Source organism: Anopheles stephensi, chromosome 3, assembly GCF_013141755.1.
Source record: "Anopheles stephensi strain Indian chromosome 3, UCI_ANSTEP_V1.0, whole genome shotgun sequence".
NCBI lineage: Eukaryota > Metazoa > Arthropoda > Insecta > Diptera > Culicidae > Anopheles > Anopheles stephensi.
The window spans coordinates 46,885,624-46,910,118 of NC_050203.1; the positions used below are offsets into that span (position 1 = coordinate 46,885,624).

The 24,495-nt window shown below is 44.6% G+C and overlaps 3 protein-coding genes across 12 annotated transcripts in view; 2 read left to right on the plus strand and 1 right to left on the minus strand.

Moving 5' to 3' along the window:
• Positions 1-349: 349 nt before the first annotated feature.
• On the plus strand, positions 350-2,782 carry LOC118511562 (HEAT repeat-containing protein 3). The gene is made up of 2 exons (XM_036054801.1): positions 350-1,037; positions 1,106-2,782. The coding sequence occupies exons 1-2, from the start codon at positions 434-436 to the stop codon at positions 2,470-2,472; spliced, it is 1,971 nt and encodes a 656-aa protein (XP_035910694.1). The 5' UTR covers positions 350-433; the 3' UTR covers positions 2,473-2,782.
• A 237-nt stretch (positions 2,783-3,019) lies between these two features.
• LOC118511561 lies at positions 3,020-10,843 on the minus strand. 4 transcript variants are annotated; one of them, XM_036054798.1, is made up of 6 exons: positions 10,734-10,843; positions 7,849-8,303; positions 5,152-5,401; positions 4,897-5,033; positions 4,636-4,822; positions 3,020-4,569 (listed from the first exon to the last, which is right to left on the minus strand). In XM_036054798.1, the coding sequence occupies exons 2-6, from the start codon at positions 8,031-8,033 to the stop codon at positions 3,160-3,162; spliced, it is 2,169 nt and encodes a 722-aa protein (XP_035910691.1). In that variant the 5' UTR covers positions 8,034-8,303; positions 10,734-10,843; the 3' UTR covers positions 3,020-3,159. The 4 variants fall into 4 exon arrangements, with proteins under 4 accessions (XP_035910691.1, XP_035910689.1, XP_035910692.1 ...); XM_036054796.1 differs by having other exon boundaries at positions 10,647-10,790; XM_036054799.1 differs by having other exon boundaries at positions 10,670-10,744.
• Positions 10,844-22,473: 11,630 nt separating this feature from the next.
• Positions 22,474-24,495, plus strand: part of LOC118511257 (serine-rich adhesin for platelets-like) — a 51,630-nt gene continuing 49,608 nt past the window's right edge. For 2 of the 7 annotated variants that reach the window (XM_036054121.1, XM_036054127.1), the window contains exon 1: positions 22,475-22,631. The gene's annotated coding sequence lies outside the window, so the exon portion shown is untranslated. The other 5 variants (XM_036054126.1, XM_036054122.1, XM_036054123.1 and 2 more) reach the window with 5 other exon arrangements.

Below are 24,495 nucleotides of genomic sequence, written 5' to 3' on the forward strand. Positions count from 1 at the left end.
TGAGAATATGTTGCTTTTTCTGTTCTCCTTCGAATATTGGCAAAGGACTAAGTTTATCAAAGTTACAAAGAGTGAGCTAGGTTTCGTGAGCTAGGATTCGTGAACAAACTCTCAGATTATCGCTTGTTGTTAGGGCAAGAGCACGTGAGGGCAGAAAACAATCTGACCCGACTGTTCCTTTTCAATAAACAATCGTTATTTTCACGTTGAAATTTCAAACAGAACGCGAGTAAATTATAGTTCGGGCCTTTGCCGTACTGCAATAATGGCCGATTGTGAAGCGAACCGCGACCAGTGTGCAAATGTGATTCGCTCGCTCTGGCAGCACTGCCGCTTCGGTTGACAGTTGACATCAGCACGTGTGATTGTTTTCTTTGGTGTTGTTGCGCGTGTTGGTCCGGCATTTCGTCCCTGTTTCTAAGCGGTTTGAAAAATGGGGAAGGCCAAGAAATTAAAATTACACCACAATAAAACCAACCCCACCGGGTTGATGGACGCGAATGAGTTGATTGCGCAGGGGCTTGCCGAAAGCGAAAAGTCCGGCACTCCGGTCGAGGCGATCGTGGAGCAGTTACAATCAGCCGTCATAGAGGAGAAAATCTGTGGTTTGCAATCGTTGGCAACCATTTGCCAGGGAGAACCCAATGTGGGAGAGCTGGTACGGAACGATGTGATTCGGATAGCAGCGTCCCTGTTAGTAGATCCAGATCCGAGTGTACGTCATGCCACTGCCGGTGCGTTACGGAACCTGTCGGTGATCAGTGTGGAGCTGTGCGAGTTTATGGTCGATCAGGACGTGTTGACGCCGTTGCTGGTTCTGCTTAACCGCTACCCAAGCAGCGGTCAATGGACGCCCACGTTCGATAAGAACATGCAGAACCAGATGGATGAGCATTCGGACACGTTTCTGCACGGTGTCAATCTGCTGTGGAATTTATGTGAAAGTACTTCCGACGCGTTGAACGCCTTCAATCAGTCGCAGCTGTTGGAGAACTTTGTAGCATTTCTCAACTATAACGTGTATGGGCAAGAGATCGGTAAGTTCGGCAGGAAGGGATTGCTCTATGTTAGTTGTTTACGCCATGTCTTTTTTCTACCCTAATAGCGATTGCTGTCGCACAATGTCTGCTGGTGGTTTCGGAAGACAATGCCTCATCGTGGCGAGTTCTCGCCAACCATGGTGCAGAGCTAGTATCGCTTCTCGCAATTCAAGTAGTGGATAATTCCACCTTGATGCTGCGTGCCCTGGCTGCCGGTATCATCGGCAATGTTCCGGTGCTGTTGAGCAGTCACACAAGCAAAGTGTTGATCTGCGTTTCCAAAACGCTCGAGATGAACCATCGTTCGGCATTGGGTAATTTGACCAGTATGCTACCCTTAGAACCACAGAAAGATGTGGTAGATTTGGAGGTTACCGATGACGTTGTTTTCGACGAGGAAACTGAAGCTCAGTCACATCAGCGCCGAAGAAAGGCCGATTTACCTTCCGAGGGTGAACTGGAAGTGCGTGACGTGGGACGGCTGTTGCAATCGCAGCGTATTGCGGCCGAAATATTGACAAATATTTGCTCCTCTGACGATGACTGGCAGAGTGAAGGTAACGAGAACGAGAACAATGAAGGGTCGGACGCGGAGAGCGTGTACGATTACGATACGAATGGGCTGAACGAAAGCGTCGAAAATACGGACAAAATATCGGTCGAGGTGCTGGAAGCTATCAAGTCACTCGCGCTGGTGGAGAAGCTGTGGCAGAAAGCGCAACCGGTCGCGGAGAACGTGTACCAAATGCTGGTCGAGTCGGAGCAAGGTACCTTGAAAAAGTTGGACGCAATGCGGATCTCGGCCATGCTCTGTCTTCACAATCTGTGCAACAACATTTCTACGGACGATCTGGGCGGACCGGCAGCCGTTTACAATGTGTGGATTGACCTAGGGCAGCAAGTATTCCAGGGCCAGCGTAACGGTAAGCTGCTGGAAGCATCGACATCGCTGATGCGAGCCGCCCTGGAGCACTTGCGCAAGAGCCCGGAACTATTCCAGCAGATGACGGAGAACGATTTGCAGCTCATGCTGAACGGTGTGACGGGATGCGAAGATATAGAGATCCGTGCAAACTGGCTGCGAATGCTGGGCATTTTGGGCTGTTTGCTACCGGAATCGCACGTGAAGGTGATCATCGATTTCGTGCTGAACACTTGCGCCAACGAACCGGACGTTTGGGTGTTGGCAGAGGCACTCGATTCAATGATGGACATTTTTGCTGACAACGATTGGCACTCGATAATGCACGAGCTGGGCATGGTCGCGAAGTGTAAGCAGTTGGATCGCATCATGCGCGAGAAAATGAAGCGAGACAAGCGTCAACTGGGCGATCGGTTTCCCGCTGTTTCTACGGTACGTACAAATTTGAGTCGGTTTTGCAAATACCTAGAGACGGAACTGAAAACCTTCAAGCCAAACATGGAATCGTAGAATGGAAGGAGATGGTGTTGCATTTTGAATTCAAAAATGCTTGAGTGGTCTAGTTTCGGTTATCTTGCTGATTGCAAACAATAATTTTGCTCCATTCATTGGTCAATCAATTGATCATCTTACATTACATCCGGTACTGTGTATTTTTTGTGTTTGCATTATTCGATAAACCAATCAAATTTACTAAAACGGAATTCATATGTCCTACAATCCGTGGCCTTTTTTTGTGTATTACAACTGTTAATGTGTCAAAGCTGCATTACGTTATCATAACGTAAATAAAATATCAATTGTATAATGCCAAATCGTACAGAAATGCTTTTAGATTGATGAAAGAAATGTCTAGACACTCATGTTGAACCTTCTTTTGATTATTACATATAACAGCGTTATCTACCTCAAACATAATCGCTTATCATATAGAATAATTCAGTAAAAATAACACATTTCTGCCAAAGATTCATCTAACGCTTGTGACGCATGACTCTCATGCACACTGCTGATTAGCTTTCTCAAGGTGTTCAAAAAATAAGCCGCCGAATTGGTAAAATTTAATTGTAAGGTATAAATAATAATGCAACATGAATTTTATTCTACTTCCGTCACTAAAGTACGATCACGCGTAACCACCATCACATCACTAAGGGTAAAGCATCGATAAAACGGATAAACAACTAGATAGGCACATTAGGAGGAGGGTGCGCCAGGGATCGCTACGGACTTTTCGGCATCCGCTCCATCTTCTACCAAAATATGGCTACGTCTAGGCTTTGGTAGTGGGTTCCAATTGATGCAATCTTGAAACTGTTGATCATCGCCACCCTCCGCAATGATTACCGTTTTGGTAGGACTTTTCTTAATTCGAAAGCCCGACGCAGCGTACATGTTGTTTTTGTCGTCCAGATTGTCGTTCAGGTTGTCATCCGTGACGTTGTCGTAGTACGAACCCCGACCCGGAACCATTACATGCTCGCCCCCTGCATCCCCTGTGACCGGTGCACTGCTCATCCCGTAACGTGCATCAATATCCTGCAGCAGGTTCTGGATCTCCTTTTCGCGTTCGTTAAGCTCGCGTATGTTTCGCACCATGCTGTCGGTCGATTGCGTTTCGTGCAGGCCGCCATTGCTAGTTGACGACGGATCGTGGTTAACCTTGAGCATGCTCTGACTCTTGTTGATGGACTCTATAATGTCTTTAACCGAGCGGCGCCTTTCGTTGGTGTTGTTCTCGCTCGCCACCGTCGGTATGTTGCCGGTCGATTCACTGATCTTCATGCGTGCGGATTCGATCTTGCTGCTGATTTCGGTATGAATCGGAGCCACCTTATGCTTGTACTGCAAGTTATCCACTATAATCGTCGTCGTCGGTCCTTCGTCATCGATCGGGTCGGTGGGCGGAATCGATTTCGGGACGGCAGGTTTATCGTTCGTCACCTTGCCTGCAGTGGTAGTAACAGATTGGGTAATGTACTTCTCCCGGTTTTCACGATTCGTTCTTCGTATTGGAACGGGGGTAGCCGGTAGAGCCAGATGTTCGAAATCGAGTTCTGCCCTAGATGCTGTAACTTGCTGTGGTTCTTCCGGACGAACTTCCGGTTGCGTTTTCTCAACCTTTTTCCTGGGCGATGGCGTCGGACTCGTTTCTGCCGGAACGGAGGCAACCGTGTCTACGGTAATCGCGGAGGCAGAGTGTACCACCGCCGGTTTCGTGTCGTCGATCGCTAGTACCTCATTGCTTTCTTTTTGTGTAGTTAGTTGCTGTTCGGTGTTGATAATTTTCTTAACCTCCGTAGATTCTTTAGCAATTGTGGTTTCCACATTACTGTTTGCTCCCACAAGTTCATTCTCTATCGTGGATATCGTTGTGGGAATCTCAGCCGGTGCGCTATTATTATTTACATCGTGCGGTAGCTGCACTCGAGGTTCCGCGTTTACATCCGATCGGACGGTGGAAGTTTCCTTCGCAGTGGCATCGCCGTTTACCGTGGAGATGCGCACAAAGCTTTCAATCTCAGCGGTAAGATTGCGGAGATCCTCGTTCTGAGCATCCTCGGCAGCTGGTTCCTCGGGGGTAGAAACGATACGGTTTGCAGGTTTCTGAGGAAGCGATCAAATTAAAGTTAGAACCAAGCTACCATTTTGGAATCAGGGATGTATACTTACAACAGCCACCGGAGGAGGTGGTGGTGCTCGTCGTTTGGTGCGAGTTCTGGTTCCAGAAGTGTGCGATCGCAGAGTGTTGCTGTAACTACTGTCCACGCTAACGGTGGACAAAGTATCCCCTTCCGGTTCCAAATCGACATCGAAAGGATTGACGTTGTTGTACTGCTGCGGTACTCGTGGCGTAGTACTGTAAATGATTCTCTCTTATTTATCACATTTTGCAACAACAAAAAAAAGCCGGTGCTGTAACCCGTTGCTTACCCGTACGGTTTGGGAGGAGCTTGCTTTTTTCTCGGCATAGACGTAACCATGCCCGAGTTGTACGTGGCGAACCCATTCTGAATCGTGCTTCGGTAGCGATCATTCCTCATAAATCCAATTTCATCGTTGCCGTTGTCCTGCGTGACGGTCGGAGAGTCGGATGAAATTATAGTTATCAGTATTATGGCTGTTAAGTCAACAAAGCGAACGTTGTGCCTGACAATGCAGTAATGCATCGGATGGCCGTGGCCGTACCTTTTGATAGTCTTGCAAGGAGCTGCGGTAGCGCGTGTGCCGCACGAACAGAGGTGTCGTGGTGTAGGATTGGCTTTCGCGTGTCGTTCCATAGCCGGGAGCATTCACCGTGTTGCGATACCCGCTACTGGTACCGGCGACGGCGTCGAGATCGTACGTATCCCTTCTCAGTGGCGGCGGGCTTTCGGAAGTTTTGTTTATCCCCAGCGTCGAAGAGCGTTTCTTTCCGAAACGGTTTGATGAGTATTGCCTGTCGGGGAAGAGTCGGATCGGATGTAAGCATTAGTAGAATCGATTGCTGGCGGTCGTTCGGAGAGTTGCATTATCGGGGCAACATGGTGCCGATGTCTTGACAGTTAGTTATTGAACCTTAAACCCCCAGTCGCACCCGGTCCGAAACGCTCTAACGATCTCAATTAGTCGAGCAGTCCAGTATGCGGTTCAATTAAAGCGGTCTCTCGTTCTCTCGGTGGTGTATGGTGGCTTGCGTCCTGTTGGCCGCAGACCTTCAAACCCCCCTAGCCAAGCCAAGCCGCATTGTCAGATGAAGTGAACTTGACGCGGTTCTGTCTCGACGCGACGCGTGCGTCCGCGCGGAGTAAACCGAATGGAGGTCGCATTTCAATTAGTGTACAACGCCACACATACCACTCTACTAGCCAGGGAGCCATACAGCTCGAGGGAACAGGCCTCCGAGATCTCCGGATCTGGGTGATCTAGAGAGACTAATCGACCCGAATGTTTTGTTTAATTACCACACAATGAAACAAGTACCCGATGCGATACTGCGAAGATGACCCAAAAATTATCAATAACAGTCGAATCGAATTTGTTAACGTGCAAATGTTGAACTTCTTGTTGTTTGGTTTAAACTTTTCTTATCATGGTTTGCATAGACAATGGTATGCTTTATATATTAACAAACCCGTTGTGTTGTACATCAAAGTGGGCGCAAAGAGTCGGATCATCATCAATAAGTCCGGCCAGTGGCAAGGGACAAGCGTTATGCAAAGTAGCATTCAATGGCACTTGAACCTCAGGACGAGGAAGTACCCGGTGGCGGTGCAATGCATAAATGCGAAAGTTGATTTATGTGTCCTCGTTGCATCGAGCCGACCGGGCAAAGTGAACGGACGTGCGCGGCAAATTTTGAACTGCACTTAAATTATATTCCTGATTGAAAGAGTAAAGATTTCAAGGAACAGTGCGTTGCTAACGAATAGAGGGAAGGATTTCTTAAGAAACGATAAAGGGAGGTACGATATTCTGGTCAACTGCCTTTCTATTTATTAGTTACACTTAAATTAATGTAAAATATAACAAATAATATTCTACTGTCTTTGGTGTGGCTACTTCACAGGTGCTCACTGTGACCAGACGCTTCTACAGAACGATCGAAACAATAATTCAAAACTCAAGATTTGATGCCACTTGAAGCCGAGTGCGAAAATGAGTTGAGTTCAGCAAATGCTAAATTTAGCCATGATCTCTATCGTCTAAGAATTGCAGATGGGTGGGGTAAGGGCTGCTCCCATAACATAGACCACAGAATGAAGACAATGTTGGCGTTTTTTTGTTGTTGTATGTAAATGTCTGCACTCCTACATACGATCGTTTGCTGATCATGAGGTAAGTGAATAATAATGAACCAGAGCTGAACCAAGCGGGTCGTGTCGGGGAAAAATATGGAGTAGTAGTACTTTCAACGCAGCTTCATCTTTGACAGGCGTTTCGATTGAGGGAAAAATGCGATTTAATTGTGTTCCGTGGGACTGGCAAATTAATTAATACGCTTGAATAACTAGGGCAGCCCGTACAAGCTGGATCGGTACTGTAGCACCCAAACAATTGAGCGGCTCGGTGGCTGAGGCGGTCATAACCATCCCACTGACACTGGCAAGAAGAACATATAACCAAACACTTAACTGGAAACAGGGTAAGGAAAGCAGCCTTACTTAAAAACAAAACCTTGACAGTGTTATGCACGGAAGGTACATCCTAGCGCAGTCGGTAAGGTGCAAATTGACCACCGATGGGTTGTACCGCGCCTATGTTAGGATCCACTCAGGTGATGACACTGGCGTCGATTGTTTTAGCATCTCTAGCGGAAGTGCTGTTATGTGTGTTCGCTTGAAGCATATCAACGCCATCATCTCAATTATCATCTCACAGCGCTCATCTCGAAAGTTTCACACCGTCGTCGAAGTCGTAGAAGCAGTAGCTGCTGCGGATTTGTTAGAGGGTCCTACTAATAATAATATTTGGCGGTAAATAGCCGTTCATTCGTTGTTTTTGGGGTTTTCTACCCCCGTTTCCGGCTTGGGAGAATTATTCAAAGTCGAAAAAAGAAAACAAAACGCCCATTTCTGACACTTTGCCGCGTTGCCTGCGAGTGTCTTGTCGCAGCACGATGATGATGATGATGTAATTCAAATTCGACCGGCAAAAAGAAACGGACACAGAACGAGCGTTAGATCTGTAGGTGTAGGTGACATTCACGGCTGTCCCAACAAATGTTCCAGGCGCAACGCCGGAACGACTCTTGCTGAACGTTGACCATCGCTGCCCCGCAACCAACCTTATGCAATGACTATAAATAAGCTAATTAGAGGATGGCACCAGTGGCCGCAGGTCCGGATGGTGGTCCTCCTAGCACTTATCCATCCACCCACAGAGACACACAGTAAAAACACTTACCACAACTCGCGGAATCCGTCGCGCAAGCTGGACAGGCTGCCGCGCCGATGTGACTTACGATCCCAGAACCGTAGCCGTTTGTGATTTTCATCCTCGTAGAAGGGATTCAGATGCTCTGGATAGTCGTGGATGGAGCTACCGGATCCGAAAGCGTCCCCCGGGTAATGCCGGGCGAGATTGGTCATTCTGGAGACAGGCGCAGCGTTCGAGCTCACTGACACGGTTCGGACACGGATGATGTCATGCGTACAACCTTTTTTTCCGGCAATCGAATATTGCTCGCGCGTCGAGCCGAATTCGTTGTTTGCAGGTCGTGTTTTGGCACTTGGAGAACGTTAAGCACGACACGACTCTCGGTCACCTTTCAGGAACGATTGCACCTGAACCACACAAGCAGACCGACCCCTAGGGCGTACGCTGACCACACGGTCCACTTTCGTATGCACTGCTGTAACCTGGCACAAATGAGAATATAGGTACGGATAGACTTTAGTAGCTAGCCAAGCACCGTTTAGTTACAGCGCACAGAGAGATCTCGTTTATCAGCGCAGCCCTGTTTTATCTTATCACCGTCGCGTCATTGAGGGTTGTGTTTGCGTGTTTGAGTTGAGGTAGCTGGGCGGATGGGTACGCTGAAGTGCCCCGAGGTTCTCAATGAGGTAGCAGCTCCACCGTGTAGGAGCGACACACGAAAGGTAACGTCTTGCTCGATCCGTTCGCAACTCGATCGAAACGTTTCGGAGTGGTTACGAAAGCCGATTCACCGATTTAATCACTAACGGTTTGTTTGTTGTCTTTTCGCTGTTGGTTTTTTCGTTTGCTCGGCTAAGTTTTCTTTTTCACTCAAGCGGTTCGCGATAGTGGTCAATCGGGGAATCCATCCCGTCGACTTTGCTTCGAAACGATTCCCAATTGCACCTTTGCACCGTTCGCTCGGCCGCCGTGCAAGCGCTAGTCGTCACGTTCGGCGATCATTAGCAAATTACCAAGGTGGTGCAAAAAAATCCAACCTGCACACTGGCTGATAGCGAGCAGCTCATCCATGAGGATTGCATTATGAGTGTGTTCGTGTGTGAATAGGGGTGCGTTTTTTTCGTCTTTATTCTTACTACTACTGTTTTATTGAGCCGGGGGGAATTGAACGTGGCGAGAGAAATGGCGGAAGCATGCGACCTCTGGCAGCTTTTGCCAGACCCAACGTGTTGCAGCAGAAGCTCCAATTGATAAGTAGGCTCGATACTGATATCGGACCGGTACGATAACAAATGGGTTATGAAACGACTTTTTTTTTAGTAAGTCGGTAGGAGATACCCAACAGTAAATGATGTAACTAAAAATTCTACAAATAAAGATCGACTAATAATTCGATTGGATAACGAGTTTAAGCATCATCCATGGTAATGCGAGCTCAGGATAGTCTATGATGTTGCCGAGTGATATTCGTTTAAGCGAGTTGAGTTCGTTTAATGCTTCCTAGTTTTATCAGTTATCAGCTATCGACTATCGAGAATCTGGTATAAATAAACGCTGGATTTAAAAAAAATAATAAAAATATTTGCTTCTCTAAGCGAACGGGCTTATGGGGTTTCAACGGTGAAGTAAATATTAATGAATCATATGGCCTTCACTATTCACTATTCCTACTGGCAAATGTGTCACCAAAAAAAAAACAGCCACGCTTTGTTGTGATTCAGTCGTTCAGACGCAACGCTTCGTGAAATGCACAATGCAGTCCAAAAACCAGTCCCAACAAGGCCCAGGTCATTAACAAGGCCCAGCCCCAGCCAGCCAGCTCAGCTGACAAAATTCGACGTCATCGAAGTGAAATATTAGTGTGGGAGTGAGGTGTCGGTCGATGCGTACACAAACATTTTCTAGGCCACCTCACAATAGGCCAGAGTCGTCGGACCTGGATGAAGAAGCAAAATGTGCATTCACGGTGGAACAGGGCGGCGGGCCCGAAGAAAGGCCGCCAAGGCATAAGCAATTTCACTGCCTTTGCATCGCGAGCTTGGCACAGTTTGGGGCGAGCGAACACACCGCGAAGAAACGATCTATTAACCGTGCTTTCTTGTGGAACGATAACGGTTGTTGATGTTTTATTTTGCTCCCTCGTGGTACAGATGTTGGTGCAGATCTACGTCTGGGCGCAGATGTTGTACTGGTGGGATTAAATTCAAATTCATTGTATGGAGGTGTGCGTTTTTTCCCTCCTAGCTCGTTTTTTGGTGAATGCCGAAACGTTTTGGACCGTGGCTATATTTTAACTGATCGAGATATCCACAAGTCACTTGAACAAGTTACAGAATGAGTAAATGAGCGGCTCAACGGTTTCCCATACAAACGTTTAACCAATCTCATGCGCCCAGAGCATCATCTAGCATCGCCCTGGCCATTACTTATGGGAAAACTCAAATCGAAGCCGCAGAACAGAGCGTCTATATTTAGCCAGCAAAACCAGATGCAAGTATTTGTGTACGGGATGTATTCGAGATTTTCCGCTTCTCCGAAAAGTGGGAATTTTTCCAACATGCGCCCGAAGCGCAATTTTCGGGAGGCGCTTAGGAATTCAGATGCAAAACGCTTAAAAAAGACACAATTTTTGGATGTCACACATTCTCTCGAACTGATCACTGATCGCTGTTTTTTTGTTTTTGCGAACGATGTTCAAACTTAAGTACACTGCACAGCACAACACCTCACTACACATATTTGCAATAATTTCAGTTGAATTGCTTAAATAAAAAAAAACGGAATCTTTTTCCACCACACGCGCTTTCAACGGTCTTGCAATGCACCTTTCATTGGGGAAACTTTGTACCGCGTTGTGTAAAGTCCGCTGTCACAAAGATCGGTGCGGTCACGAAGATATTCACGGTACAAACCTAGCGCCAGTTTAGCCCTGAGTCATTTGCTCGAAGCGGAATCGGACGTCGACGAGCGCGAACGCAAGTGTTCAAGCGAAAGCGATGATCGGTCGAAGGCTACACCACTACTGTGCATGATTCACAGTGTAGCGCAAACGTGGCGCGGTGGACTAGAAAACAATAGAAAATTGCTACATATCTGTAAATATTTCATAAAATGTTTTATTTTTTTCTTTCATCTGAGTGTTAAATTATCAATCAAATGAATACCTCATGGCCCTTCTAAATGCTCAGTTTATTATGCTTATTATACTTAGTAGACCCGCTAACAACCTAACACTACGAAATCCATGTAACCCGTAAATTCGGTATCATGATCTCTGTATAAGGGCGTCCCGGTGGTGAGGCGACAACGACACCGGTCTTCATACGACAGGACCGGGGCTCAAATCCCATCTGGATTCCATCGAATTGCTTCTGCTGTGTTAAACACTGTCAGCCCCTCTCGCGCAGCGCAGATATGATCATTGTAGTTGTGATCGCACACGGCTCACCGTACTTCGATCGGCACGTTTGATCGTCGTTGTTGTTTGCAAAACCAATGACGTCAAAATTGAGTGTAAAGCTGGGCCGCGTGTTAAATTTGGCGATCGACAGAAGCACAAAATAGGTGTCAAAATGGATTGTACTGCAAAAACAAAAGTTTAGTGTTAGGTGTATAAAAAATTGAAGTAAAGATTTTTATATTTACCAAATTCAAAGCAACGGAATTTGAAAACAGTACTAGCAAGCAGAGTTCGAACTCCAAAATGCTTCATTGAAAACATTTTAGGTTGTTAATGCAAATGATTTAATAATGAATTAATTTGGTTTATTTATCTCAATTTTTAATGTTTCAATAAGAAGTAATAATTTGAAGCAATACGTCCAGGCCGTTCAACAACGAAAGGGCATTTGTATTACTTTTTGTAAATTTTGAGTAAAAGCAATTTAAATTTCAGTTAATGGTGTGTATAATTTAGTATACGATCAAGGTGTGAGTAAAAAAAAACTAAAACCGGCAATAACTCTATGCTTTCAATTATGATTTTTAAAATGTTTTTGCACCAATTTGTGAAACACAATCCGTCAGTCTTAAAAAAATCCACAACTTCCCAGCGAATGCACACAAGACCAACTTTTTCTTAATTTCACCTTGAAAATAATGCGTTTGTTTCAACATTATGAAAAAAATCATACATATTTAATAAAATATTTAAAAACAAACTATTACACTTTCAACGAAACTCGGGAACTAACTGTATCTCCATGCTGCGCGGTGTTCGGAACTCAAACTATTAATGTAACACTTAGCGTTCATTCTGTAACGCAGGAGGTTCACCCGAATGATTCATTCAAGTGTCCCAGCACCACGACGGGAATGAGTGAGACAGCACTAATAACAGTACTACAGATCTCGACATATTTTTATGTGCTCAACAGGTTGGGTTATTGCAATTTTTTTATTCATAGAATCGGCGTGACAATTTTGTGTTATCTGTTTTTATGATATTCGTAGAGTGTTTTGGCACATTATTTATTTTTTTTATTCATAAGGAACGGTCCGGCCGTATTGCTATTGGCGCATTAATTACAAAGCTAGAATTTTTGTAAATTGCTAACGTCATTTCAATACAATGCAGGTATAGCCAAAGTCGTTAATATAACAGTAATATATTAAATCAGATAAAATTTAATAATAATTCGTGCATATAAAAATTATAGCAAATTCAATAAGTTCAATTGACTACACACTGCAATGATTTAATTTATTTTTCTGTTCCTTCCATCGATACAAAGCTCTTGCGCTATATTTCTGCCGATTTTGTGTGTTACTTTTGGTTGATTGATGTATTTTTATTTGGCTTCTAAGTTAGGCTCTAAGTATTATTATTATTATTATTGTTAAAATATTATTGTTAAGTAAGGCGGCTTGTATCCGTGTTATCAGCATCTCTTACGCTGATGGCGTACAATAAGTACAGGGCATTTCCTCACTGGAGTTTGTCTTATCATAAATATGTATGTTATAATTTTTAGTATGACCCTGTATTGTCTAACACTGATAAATGATAAATTTCTTCTTCTAATATAACGATCTATTAGTTGATGCAGTCCTTGTATTAAGCTGGTGGTACATGAAGAAAATTAGACACTAAAATCTGTCAGAAATCTTACGCTTCGTATACCACAGTTACGTAAATCGAAAACAAAAAAAGTGCATTTGAAAGTAAAAATTATGATTTTAATTCAACAATTAATTCTTAAACAGTTTAAGCGACAAGCACTCGGAACTACAAACAGTATGACGTACGGTTTATGCATATTTTCCCAAATCAACCTTTTTAAGTTTAGGCCTCGTGTGCTTCTGGCTTTAGGCTGGATAGTTTTTTTGATACTATGCAGCCGAATAGTCTTGTATATTTGGCCTGCTACTCATGGTCTAGCGTCTTGGTTTGCCAATCCAATATCTCTACCTTTCTAGAGGGTGCATCAACACCATCACTTTCTCTTCAGTGACTTGAGTAAGACTTAGACCGAAGCTAGGCAAGTCTTACTCATAGTACGATCGTGAGCTCACAGTACAGCCCGCAGAGCTCGTCATTATAGCACCGCCTCCTTTGTCTTTCTACACATACGGGACCAACAATCCTTCTGAGCATCTTCTTCGCGAATGCGACTAGGCGAGTTTCGTCAGTTTTGAATATAGCCAATCCGGCAGATGCTTACGTGAGTACTGAAACTACAGTCAGTTGAATATGTATAGAACTTTAAACAAACGAATCCATGATATTGAGCGTCCATATTGAGATAAAAAGGCTAGCTTTAGACTAAGATAAGAATTAGTTAACTTTAGTTCTTTTTAGATGCGACAGCGGCGCCGTTCTTCACAAGGCAGGACCGGGGTTCAAATCCCATCCAGGCCGCTTCCCCGAACGCAGGGCTGACTTCTTTGCTGATGGGTAAAATCAAGTAACAGAAAGCCAGACATGACAGGCCGAGACGTTTTGAGGTTAAAGTGTCAAAGAAGAAGAAGAAGAGAAGATTAAGACTCACTAGACACTTTCTTCTTTGTTATGCCTTATTTCAAATAAATTCGATTGTAGATGTGTAGTGATTTGTTAGACTAAAAATAGTTACATTTTTACAATCGCAAAATCTAGCGTGGCGTATTTTAATATTTTATCTATCAAACAAAACCATCATCTTCCACCGATGTCCGCCTCAACAACGTTGCTCGACCTGGAGTAAAACCTCCGTTTGGACCATACCTTCGATTGATGGGGTTAAACTATCTATCCTACACTAGTCAATAGGGAATACAAGCTTAACCTGAATATTAAATAAGCTCACGAAGAATCGTGAACATGGCGTATGCAAGAACTATCTTGTTGATCTGATCGAGATACCATACTAGTGGTTACTATTAAGAAAAAACAAAAAAAAAATCACATTTTATCAAACTTTCATGTTCAAGTCGTGTGTATCAGCTGCATGTGTATCACATCGCACTGCACATTAAAATAGAAATGGTAAAATTTAAACAAACGCTCAGTTTAAACCTCACAGCTACCATTTTGCCACACCTTCATTTTCGCAGCTTTAAATGCTATTGCACACTGCACTGCACAACGCTTCAGCACGGCTCGGCAATACCTGAGCAATATCCTGTCGCACGCTTAATCAACCATGCACCACCACGAATCTGGTGCTATGCCTAGCTGCAGCGTGGAAAAATGCCCCGTACAAGAACACGACAGAATGTGTCAATTATTCAAAACCGTGCCGTGTTTTTCGGTAGATAGGCATTTTTTGTTTTGTTCTTTGTGTGTGTGTCTTGCTTCAACCCTCCAACCAGAGCAATTGATCGACACGATCGGCACTGCCATACATGTGTTGCGCTTGTTTGTGGGGGGGGGGGGGCGGAGGGGTACATGGGGCTTTTGCAAATTAAATTTTGATTAATCGACTAGCCATATGTAGTCCTTCTTTTTTGCTGCGTTGGGGCGCGCGAATCCTGCCACTCGGCTAGCCGGGTTTGAAGCGGCGCGGGCTTGATTTCATTTGCATCTATTACCTGCTATCCTTAATTTTGTCAGAGCGGTGAACTTTATTTACGCTACGACTAGGCCAGCAGTCGAGTAATTTGCTGCCTGGTTTTACCACGGTTAGTTGCGCTCGAAGCGCTCGCGCGTGTGTGTGGACATGTATATTTGTTTCTTCCGCCATCACCAAAAGCCGTGTCCGCGTAATGAGTTGTGTATGACAAAAGTGGCCAGGGCAAAAATGGAAAGCAAAACAGCTAAATCCACTACGCAAATGGGTGTGTTGCTTGCTTTGCAGGTTTCATTTGCAAAACATATTCATCGATCCCGACCCCTGTTATTGGCCACTGGTCCCGGGACCCGTAGCGATTGAAATAAATGACATGAATAAATTAATAACACTGCGATTTAATGCAATTACCTTCTCGCGGGAGGCTAATGGTTGATGAGAATGATATTGCAGTGGTTTTACTGAGCCAGACCTCAACAATCGAGCGTGTTGTAAAATTCATGCTCGATAAATTATGCAACACTACCCATATCACACCTTGTCCGAGGGTGGGTTACGTTCGGAACCTGGGAATTATTAGTTTTGGATGTAGTGACCAAATATGTTGAAACATCTGTTAAATATAAGCTTCAAAAAGTACTCATCCACTGCAGACCTCCAATGCATAATGCATCCCGATAAGGTACGAAAAGCTTCCACACTGGCCGAGCTTCCGGTTCCTTTTTGCTTGGCTTCTCGGAGCAAGCCGTGCGGCTCTCCGGTTGCAACATTTTCATCGCACGAAATACTATCCACCTTCAGCCGGCGGCCCGGTTCCATCGTGGAAACAGAATTGGAGAAGCAGACAGTGAACAGATTCACACCCATCGCGTTGAATGAGCGTTCCCGCTCTCGAGCGTTATAAATAAGCGCCCACTTAGTGCCGCACGAAAAAATACCGAAATCTGATTATTTTCCGTTATGTGAAAAGTTGCAGTAGCGTTGGGTTGTTTTTTATTTATTTATTTTTTGCTTTGGTTTTGGTAGCCGTGGTATACTCGCCCATGCCACTACTGCTATCTTGATCCGGCAAGCAGTTTTAATTATCATTATTAAGTTCGTGGGACCCTTCGGGCAGGGTGCAGAGGTAGTTCGGGAGTCTGATGACCTCCCCGTGTGTTCGTGGGTGTAGCGAAGCGGGGATGGAACCAAAGGACGAAACATTGTTTGTAGCACTCACGTCTTCGAAGCCATTCGACTATATCGGGTTACCTGTCTCTGACCAGCTGCGTGCCCGTCGAACGGGGCATGCAGGAGATGGGATCGGAGACGCGGCGGGGGGCCGAGTGTCTGTGTACGTGGCCCAGTACACAGGCACCAGTTGGTCACCCAGTATGTTTTGCCAACACCAGCACACACCGGACACTGGAGGGCTGCCCGAAGCTGTGGAAAAGTTTATTAAATTTATTAATTTCACGTCCTGGCGAGGAAACCCGTACCCAATGCTTGATCCCGGTGCTTCAGGTGTGTTAATTTCTTCTCTTACCGATAGGTCTTCCGTTCCGATGTGGAGTTGTCGCTTTCAGCTGATGGCTTTTCGTTCACCGCGAACCGTACGATCGTCGACTGGAAACCGGAAGGTGGCACTATGTGTAGTGAGGTGTCCCGCGAACAGGATTATACAAACTCTTTGATTAATTACCATATTACAAGATGTGGCGATGAAAGGTATGGTATGCACTAAAGTCATAAGGGTGATTTAGTCGTGTGAGTACATGCACATAGGACCTCAGTTATAACTCTTTTTATTGATCTTAGAAATAAAATGCACCTGATTGTTCGTACGGTATGTGAAATTTTAATCAGTGTTGTAGACGGTGCCCGGAATAAATTTGATATTTTCGCAAGGAAAAAGAGTGAATTAACTAAACATTACAGGCAGGGTAAATTACAATACTATCAAAAAGTTCACTCAACATAGTCACCACTAGCATCGATAACAGCTTTAATCCTGCTTCAGAGCAAGCTACAGTATTCCTACAGGAAAGGGTCTCAACAGGACTTTCTCAACTCAACAGTGCTGGTGACATGTATATTACTTACTTACTTAACAGGTCGGCTGATACATATTTGGCCTGACATATAGATGGCGCTGATAAATTTAAATCCCTATTTTTTTATTTTGTACCAACCTTTAAACGAGTTTTGTCAAAATTTGACAGCATTCGGACAATAACCTAGTGAGCTATAGCATTTTGTGTGACGCAAGTTTTGTGTTTCGATAAATCATGGAAAAGAAAGAATTTCGCGTGATGATAAAGTATTGCTTTTTGAAGGGAAGAAATACAGTTGAAGCCAAAAATTGGCTTGATGATGAGTTTTCGGATACTGCTCCACTAAAATCAACCATAAAACATTGGTATGCTAAATTTAAACGGGGTGAAATGAGCACTGAGGACGGTGAAAACAGAGGACGCCCAAAAAGGTGGTTACAGACGAAAACATTTAAAAAATCTTCAAAATTATTAAAAGTAACCGTAATGTGAAGTTGATCGAGATAGCTGACACCCTAAAGATATCCATGGAACGTGTTGGACATATCGTTCACTAGTATTTGGATATGAGAAAGCTCTGTGCAAAATGGGTGCCGCGCGAGCTCACATTTGACCAAAAACAACAACGAATTGATGATTCGCAGCAGTGTTTGGAGCTCTTTGAGCTTAATAATTCCGAGTTTTTGCGTCGGTATGTTACCATGGATGAGACATGGCTTCACCACTACACTCCAAGGTCCAAAAGACAATCGTTCGAGTGGACTGGTCGCGATGAACCTGCTCCAAAGTGGGGAAAACGCAACAAGCAGCTGGCAAGGTTATGGCGTCAGTTTTTTGGGATTCGCAAGGAATAATCTTCATTGACTACCTTGAGAAAGGAAAGACCATTAACAGCGAATACTACATCAAGTAGTTGGAGCGTTTGAAGGACGAAATCGCTACAAAACGGCCACATTTGAAGAAAATAAAAACCACATTTGACGAAAAATAAACAAAATAATAATGACAATGATGATATGGTAATACAATGATTTTGACAGTAATTATATTGTCAATAATTAGGCATGCGAGCGATATAAATATGCACTTTTGGTGAGACTGCCAAGGGCTCAACAGCAGTTGAACTCTGGACTGAAAACCAAATAAGTCTGAAATCATATATAAAATATTGTAATACAATTTAAAAAAAGTTATACAGATCAAATTTATATTTATTTAGAATTTAAAAGAAATATCTTAAAAAAAATGTTAATCATCTTGAAACTGTGCGGGGGTTTGCGTGGGATCATCATCACCATCATCATCACTATCCAACTTATTATTTGATACTCTTGGTACTTAAGCCAACCAGAAGAAGAAGAATTAGATATCCGAACTTAATAAGGAAATTACAGATTTCCAAAAGATTAGTACATAAAAGTTAGTTGTGATGATAGTGGTAGATGTTTCTCCTCGAACTTTCCAATTAATGTCTTATGATTTCGTCATCGAATACTTTCATTAACAGATTTTTTATATTTAAGAACATTCGTACGGAATTGTTTGATTATTTCAATTCAAGAGGTTATTCATGACCAAAGTTACTTTCTTCGGTAAGCAATTTTCTTAACCAAATAAGTGTAAGGACTTTGAATTGCCCAATAATATTACTTCCATGATACTTAATGTGTTCATCCGCTCCATGACGGTGACCTCCGAATGCTTAGAAATAGAAAAAGACATAGTTTGATTTTAATTTTAAGAAAATTGGTGCAATTTTAGAAGTCATCAAACAAAACGCAGGGGCGGTCTGATGGGTGATTCGATAATGGCTCCGACCCTCTCTCGGCAGGACCAGAGCATAAATCCCATCTAGTCAGCCTCCTAGCAAGCAGGACTGACTATCCAGCTACGGGTAAAATCAAGTCCCTGGAAGCCTGAAAGGGCAAGCCGAAACCTTAAGGTAGCTAAATTTAGTGTCGAGGAAGAATGAGAAGCAAATAAAAAAAACCAGTATGTAATGAAGGTCAATCCCAGCAGTATATAATGAAGGGACTATTGCAAGGGATTTCTAAATCATGTTCTTCTCGGCTGAAGAAATGCCTGAGACATGCTGTGCATTATTGCTATTGTCTGTTTAAGTTTTGAATGAAGATTTGCAACTCTCACTCAATGATCGATCACGTATCCCGATTCCGTACTTACCAACTTACTTACTGGACTTCTTAATTCCATGCATTTGTATAGTCTGTCTTCATTTAAGTCGTCGATCAATTAAATTATATACTGCTCGAGAATGACCGTGGGCAAGACTGGTGACTATCCCAGTGGGCGATAGGACAGCTCCTTAAAAACCTTGTGAAGGGGTTTGTTCTTAATTGATTTGACATCAAGGAAGTTGAAGCCTTAAACATGGACAAACCTATCCTATCCACAAAGACCGAATGAAACAGATTGAGTAGCAGCATAGTTCATTACACTGGAACAAAAGCCAGAATAAGCGTTTTGTAGTTAAAAAATTGCATTAGATTCTCCATTCTATCTCCATGCCAATCAATTTGATCTAAAATCAATAGGATGCGGCAGCACTACACGTAATTATGAACAATGGAAACTAAAGCTGATAATGAGAAGAAGTTAATACAGATTTAAATAATCTATACTCTGCCGGTGACGTCCACGCCCACCAAACGCCGTCCAGACCATTCTATCGTGGGAAGGTAGACTGACTACATGGCTACGGTGCGTACATAAGTAGCCGTTAAATGACCGCCATGACCTAGCAGATTGTTGAATGAAGAAGCAGAACAAGTGGAACCATACTGCAACGACAGCTAATTGTTAATCAAAGCGATTGAAGCTGCTGAAAGCAAAAGTTTAGCTGTTGCTAAGCCCACTGAACAAAACTTTTGGACTAAGTAAGTTAAACGTACGCTTAAAGTAGAAGAAAGTTTTAAAAACGACTCATCAAAGGTTAATACTATTCACAAACATAGTATTAATAGGAATACCACATTAAACGAAATTCTATAGCAGATTAGCAGCAACAGAGAAAATTGAGAAATGATGCAATAAACTTGAAGTTGCAAGCAAATTTCTTGGTCATTCACATCGATAGGTAGGCCGTAAAAGATAGCAAATATGCACGAGACGTGAAGACTCTCAACCCTAATGAACATGGTCGTCGGGTGTCCATAGAAATTGCACACGTTCCAGACAAGATCGTATACAAATTACCGGTCCCCTTTCGGTGTGCAACTATCCCCCACCAGCCCAAATCCAGCATGTGGTAATCCCATAATATTGTTTACCTTCCCCAGTAATGTTGCTTCCACAAGTCTCTACGGGTCGGTCTTGCTCTACATCCATGCTGCTGCTGCTGCTGCTGCTACTGCTCAGCTAAATTGTCTTTTAAGATCCCTGCTCCATGCAAATGGCACTTGTGGTTGAGTTGAGTGAAAGATGTACTTCTCCAGAAGCCGGCGCTCTTTCCCTGCGTTTGGCCACATGCAGCCGACACCGGGACGATTTAAAAAGGTTGCCTACGATTCAAAAACCCTCTCAAGGATATAGCACGTGCGAACGGCTACCATGTCTGGGACCGGTGTCTGAGGGTGGAAAGTTGATACGTGAAAAGTTCGGAAGCGTTAATATCTTTTTAATTAAATTTAAATTTCCACTCACTCGGAAACTATTCCACCGAATGTGAACACATGCACACACGCACACGGTCCGAAGAGGAGAGTCGGGCTGCTTGATAGAGGAGTGAAAATGCTACAATCACTGTTCGGAAAATCCACTGGATGCGCGACACGGGTACGGGCCCGGCCGTGAGTGGATATTAGTGTAGCATGTTCACATGTATCCCCGCCGGAAGTACCTACGCATTATCAATACGTATAGATTTCGGATGGGCAAAAGTTTCTCTCAGTCCCCTCAGGCACCCCAGACTGTCCAGGCGCGCAGTAATTTCCGGCTTGGTATGTACGCCTTTTTTGCGGCATGTCCTTTTACGGTTTCGGGGGATCATCATGCTGAGCTCGGTTAGCGCAGGGCGAACGGCTTTGTCGGTTTGTTGTTTTTTGGAAAGTTTTAATTTCAATTGTCAGGAACAAATGTTGCACATGTTATTTATGATTCTCTGTGGCATTGCGCCTCCGTGCGCTCGGTGGTGCTATTTTGCCTGTGTGCAGCAGGTTGGTTGGTTGGTACTTCGGTGGTAAGGTTTTTTTTGCGGCCGGTTGCTTTTTCTTCATGCTTTGTTTGGGAACGGTGGCGCAAAACTATTGGGAGTACCGGTCGTAAAAATTAATGCTAGACAGGCGACATTTGTAGCCAATTGTACCGATTGGCAGATACTTTCTTCTGTATTGACCGGCCGAGCTGAATAAAATGCGATGCAAGGTCGGCTTATGCAGAGCCGAGCAATATGAATAAATTAGCATGTGTTCGATTGGGATGTTGCAATTAAGAAACCAATTAATTGCATTGCATCTAGACCTATTCTGGAGGTTGTTTCATAAAGTATAATTAAATGCGCCCTAATTGTCAAAAAAAGAAGAGGGAAACCAATTCACAATGGGTCGAAAGTTAAAGTTGATGCGCAAAAAGTCTTCTTTCGGAAACTGACGTGGAAAGTGGTAGCGGCCGAGACTTTGCTCCCTCATTCACCGAAAGTTCACGGTGCTAAGGTAGTATAGTTAGAGCCGTACAAATGAACTAAAACCCGTCTCTGCGTTCCTCGAGAGTCTCTCATTAAACGGTAGCGTGGCATCACGAAAGCGTTAGTGCGACGCCGACGGGAACGGCAGGACCGGGCAGCTCCCACACACACATACACACACACAATGTAACCGGATGGAAAACTTTGTTTGCAACACATCTTGACACCATTCCATCGCAGATACTCGGCGTCGTTGTTCATTTAGCAGGAAAGTTGCAAAACTTTCGTTTTACTAGCGCCTCTGCGTGACGGAGGAGAGCTTTCTCGGATAATAACGTTTCAAGTAACACCGTGCGTGCACACCATGCGCATGCTTTGCACGTATGCTCCAGAGGGTGGTGCTCAGAGATGACAGTTCATGGTGGAGCACGGAGCCAGGAGAATTCCACATGGCCAAGAGAAAATGCACCCCACAGGCAGTGGAAATGGTTGTTGTACGGAGAGAATGTCCTTTTCGCTCGGAAAATGAGAATAGTCTCTCTCTCTCTCTCTCTCTCCCAATAATGTCAAAGTGTTTTCCATCCGCAGCTTCTCATACAAGAACGGTAGCGATTCTTTCTCTCACTGTGCTACGCCTCGACTCTCCCGGTCGCGCAGGGTAGGCGTTGAACTTCAGGGACGGTCGCCATAGTAGCTGCAAAGGATAGACGTCAGTGGAAAGGCAGTGTCGCGCGTGGAGTTTGTTGTTTGTTTCGTAGCAAAAAATATGGTACGCATTCGAGGCCACCGCAGAGCAGAGCACCAACATTCCATCATGGTCTCCGGAGCGGATGTTTCTGACTGATTCGGCTCCCATTTTTCCCTCTCGCGCGTGATGTTTGTTGGAAAAGAGACGTCACCAGCTTCCCGTCCCGAGATACACAGGGCGGCCGTGTGTTTGTTGGAGCCATCCAAGGAGACGCTTGATTCCCGTGCTCAGTTCGGTATAGCTTTTCACACCATACGGATGGTCGGAGAAAAAGGGCTTTATCGGGAGTGTCAGTCCGTTGACGTTCAGGAAGAAAGAAAGCAAGTGAGCAAACCACAGAAACTAAAGTGTCAAACCCCGACTTGGAAGCCCAACATCGCTGCTCAAGGGCGTGTGAGGTAAAAACCATTAGTGAGGAGAAAAACGAACCGGAGCAGAGAAAAGATTCTGTGCGTGTGAGTTACGGCTGTACGGCTGTGGCCGCTAGGTGTAAGCTTTCCAGAAGGGCATCATAACCCGCACAAACCGGGAGCTAATCAATCATCGATGTTGGTCCGTGTGGTGGGTACGCACCGATGAGGTTAGCCATTACTTTTTTGTTGTCCTTTCGGTGGATCATTTACGCTTCAACGAGCGTAATGGGGTGGGAGCAAAGCAGCGAGGGAGCGAGTGCGAGTGAGTTCTGGGTAGCGTATCCTTGTGCTGTGTCCAGAAGAAACATTCATTCGATCGATCCGTTTCATCGCAGTGCGATGGGGAGGTGTCCTTTTTTCCTTCCCTGACAGTAGTGTATACAAGTGTAGCTGATATTGATGCTGTTTCGATGGTGTGTTTGTGTGTCCACGTCGGGAGTATGTTCGGGAGATGTAAATCGGGATTTGGGTGATGAGATAACGGCAAACAGGACGACATGGCCAAGAAAACATTGTTTTTTCCCCAGCGTCACATGTGTGTTCGACAGGATTGTGCGGTGCGAGTGTATGTGTTGCTCATTTCGTACTGCATGCGAGAATGTGTGAGTGTGTGTGTGTGTGTGTGTGTGTGTGTGTGTGTTGGTGGCTGTGCGTCAGTGGATGGTTTTTTGGTCTACCTCTTCTTACGACGGCATCAAAGATTCCTTGACAGATATTGTTGGAAAGATAAGAAAATGCCGACGACACCCAGCATTCTGTGTTCTGTGGGATCGAGAACATCGGATGTTGTGGTATGGTGCTGCTCGGAAGGAACACATGGAGTATAGCGGATATTATGAAAAACCTTCGATTTCCTTCGGTCCCAAACAGTGGATATTGTGCAGGATGATTATTGTTTGGCCGTAGCCTGATCAACCGATAGGATTCGAAGGTGGAAAATGAAATACAACCGTGTGGGCGCAAGGCCCACATTGGACAGGACTTTTTACAAATGGCACAAGGTGTACCGAGTCGGTAAGAACATAAAAAAGAGACGTCCAAAAACAGTACGCGTCCGACAAACCGACCAGAAGCGTACGTAAGCAATGGGTTCCTAACGGGGGCATCATCCAAAAAGTATCCCTGTTCTAACAGGAAACGAAACCTTTCTCAAACCGGGCACAAAAGGATCGGTCCCATGATATGGGGGAGGGTCGGACAAGGGCTAGCAGGGTACATGCCGCTTTCCAAGCATCCCCGACAGGAGTCAAAGAATCCCCAAAGATATTTTCCATATCCTAAGCGCGAGCGACGACGGCTGAGATTTTACCTTTTTACTAAGCTTTTTGGTGGTCGTTCTACTCAACTGCCTTTCAAAGCATTCAATCCCTTCCCATCCTCGGGTGTACATTTTTGGGTAAGAAATTCCGAAACTCTTTTTGCAAATGCTCATTTGGCTCGAAAGCCTTACGGCACAATGTCACAGGCGGGGAAGCGGTTGCGTGGGCGGCCAGGTGGTTGGTACGAGATTTTTCCGGTAATTTTCCTAGCCCAGGGTGCGCGGCCTGTGGCAGCCGTGTTGGGAAAAGTCGATCGTTGTGGTGGCTACAAAGACAAAGTTTTTCTTCCAAACATTTCACAACACGAAGCTGCCACACCTGGCTGCCATAGCCGATGGTTCGGAATACATTATGCAGAACTGGGCGTACTGGGAGAGTTTATATTTAGCGCGGCGTCGGGCGCGCGTTTTGCAACTAATATGGAAAAATGGGAGCAAAGAAAGTTTGCTCCGACAATACACCGTTTGGTTTGACAAGACTTTAAACCGACGATTTGGAATACCTTGGGCCAATATTGGGTTGCGGGAATG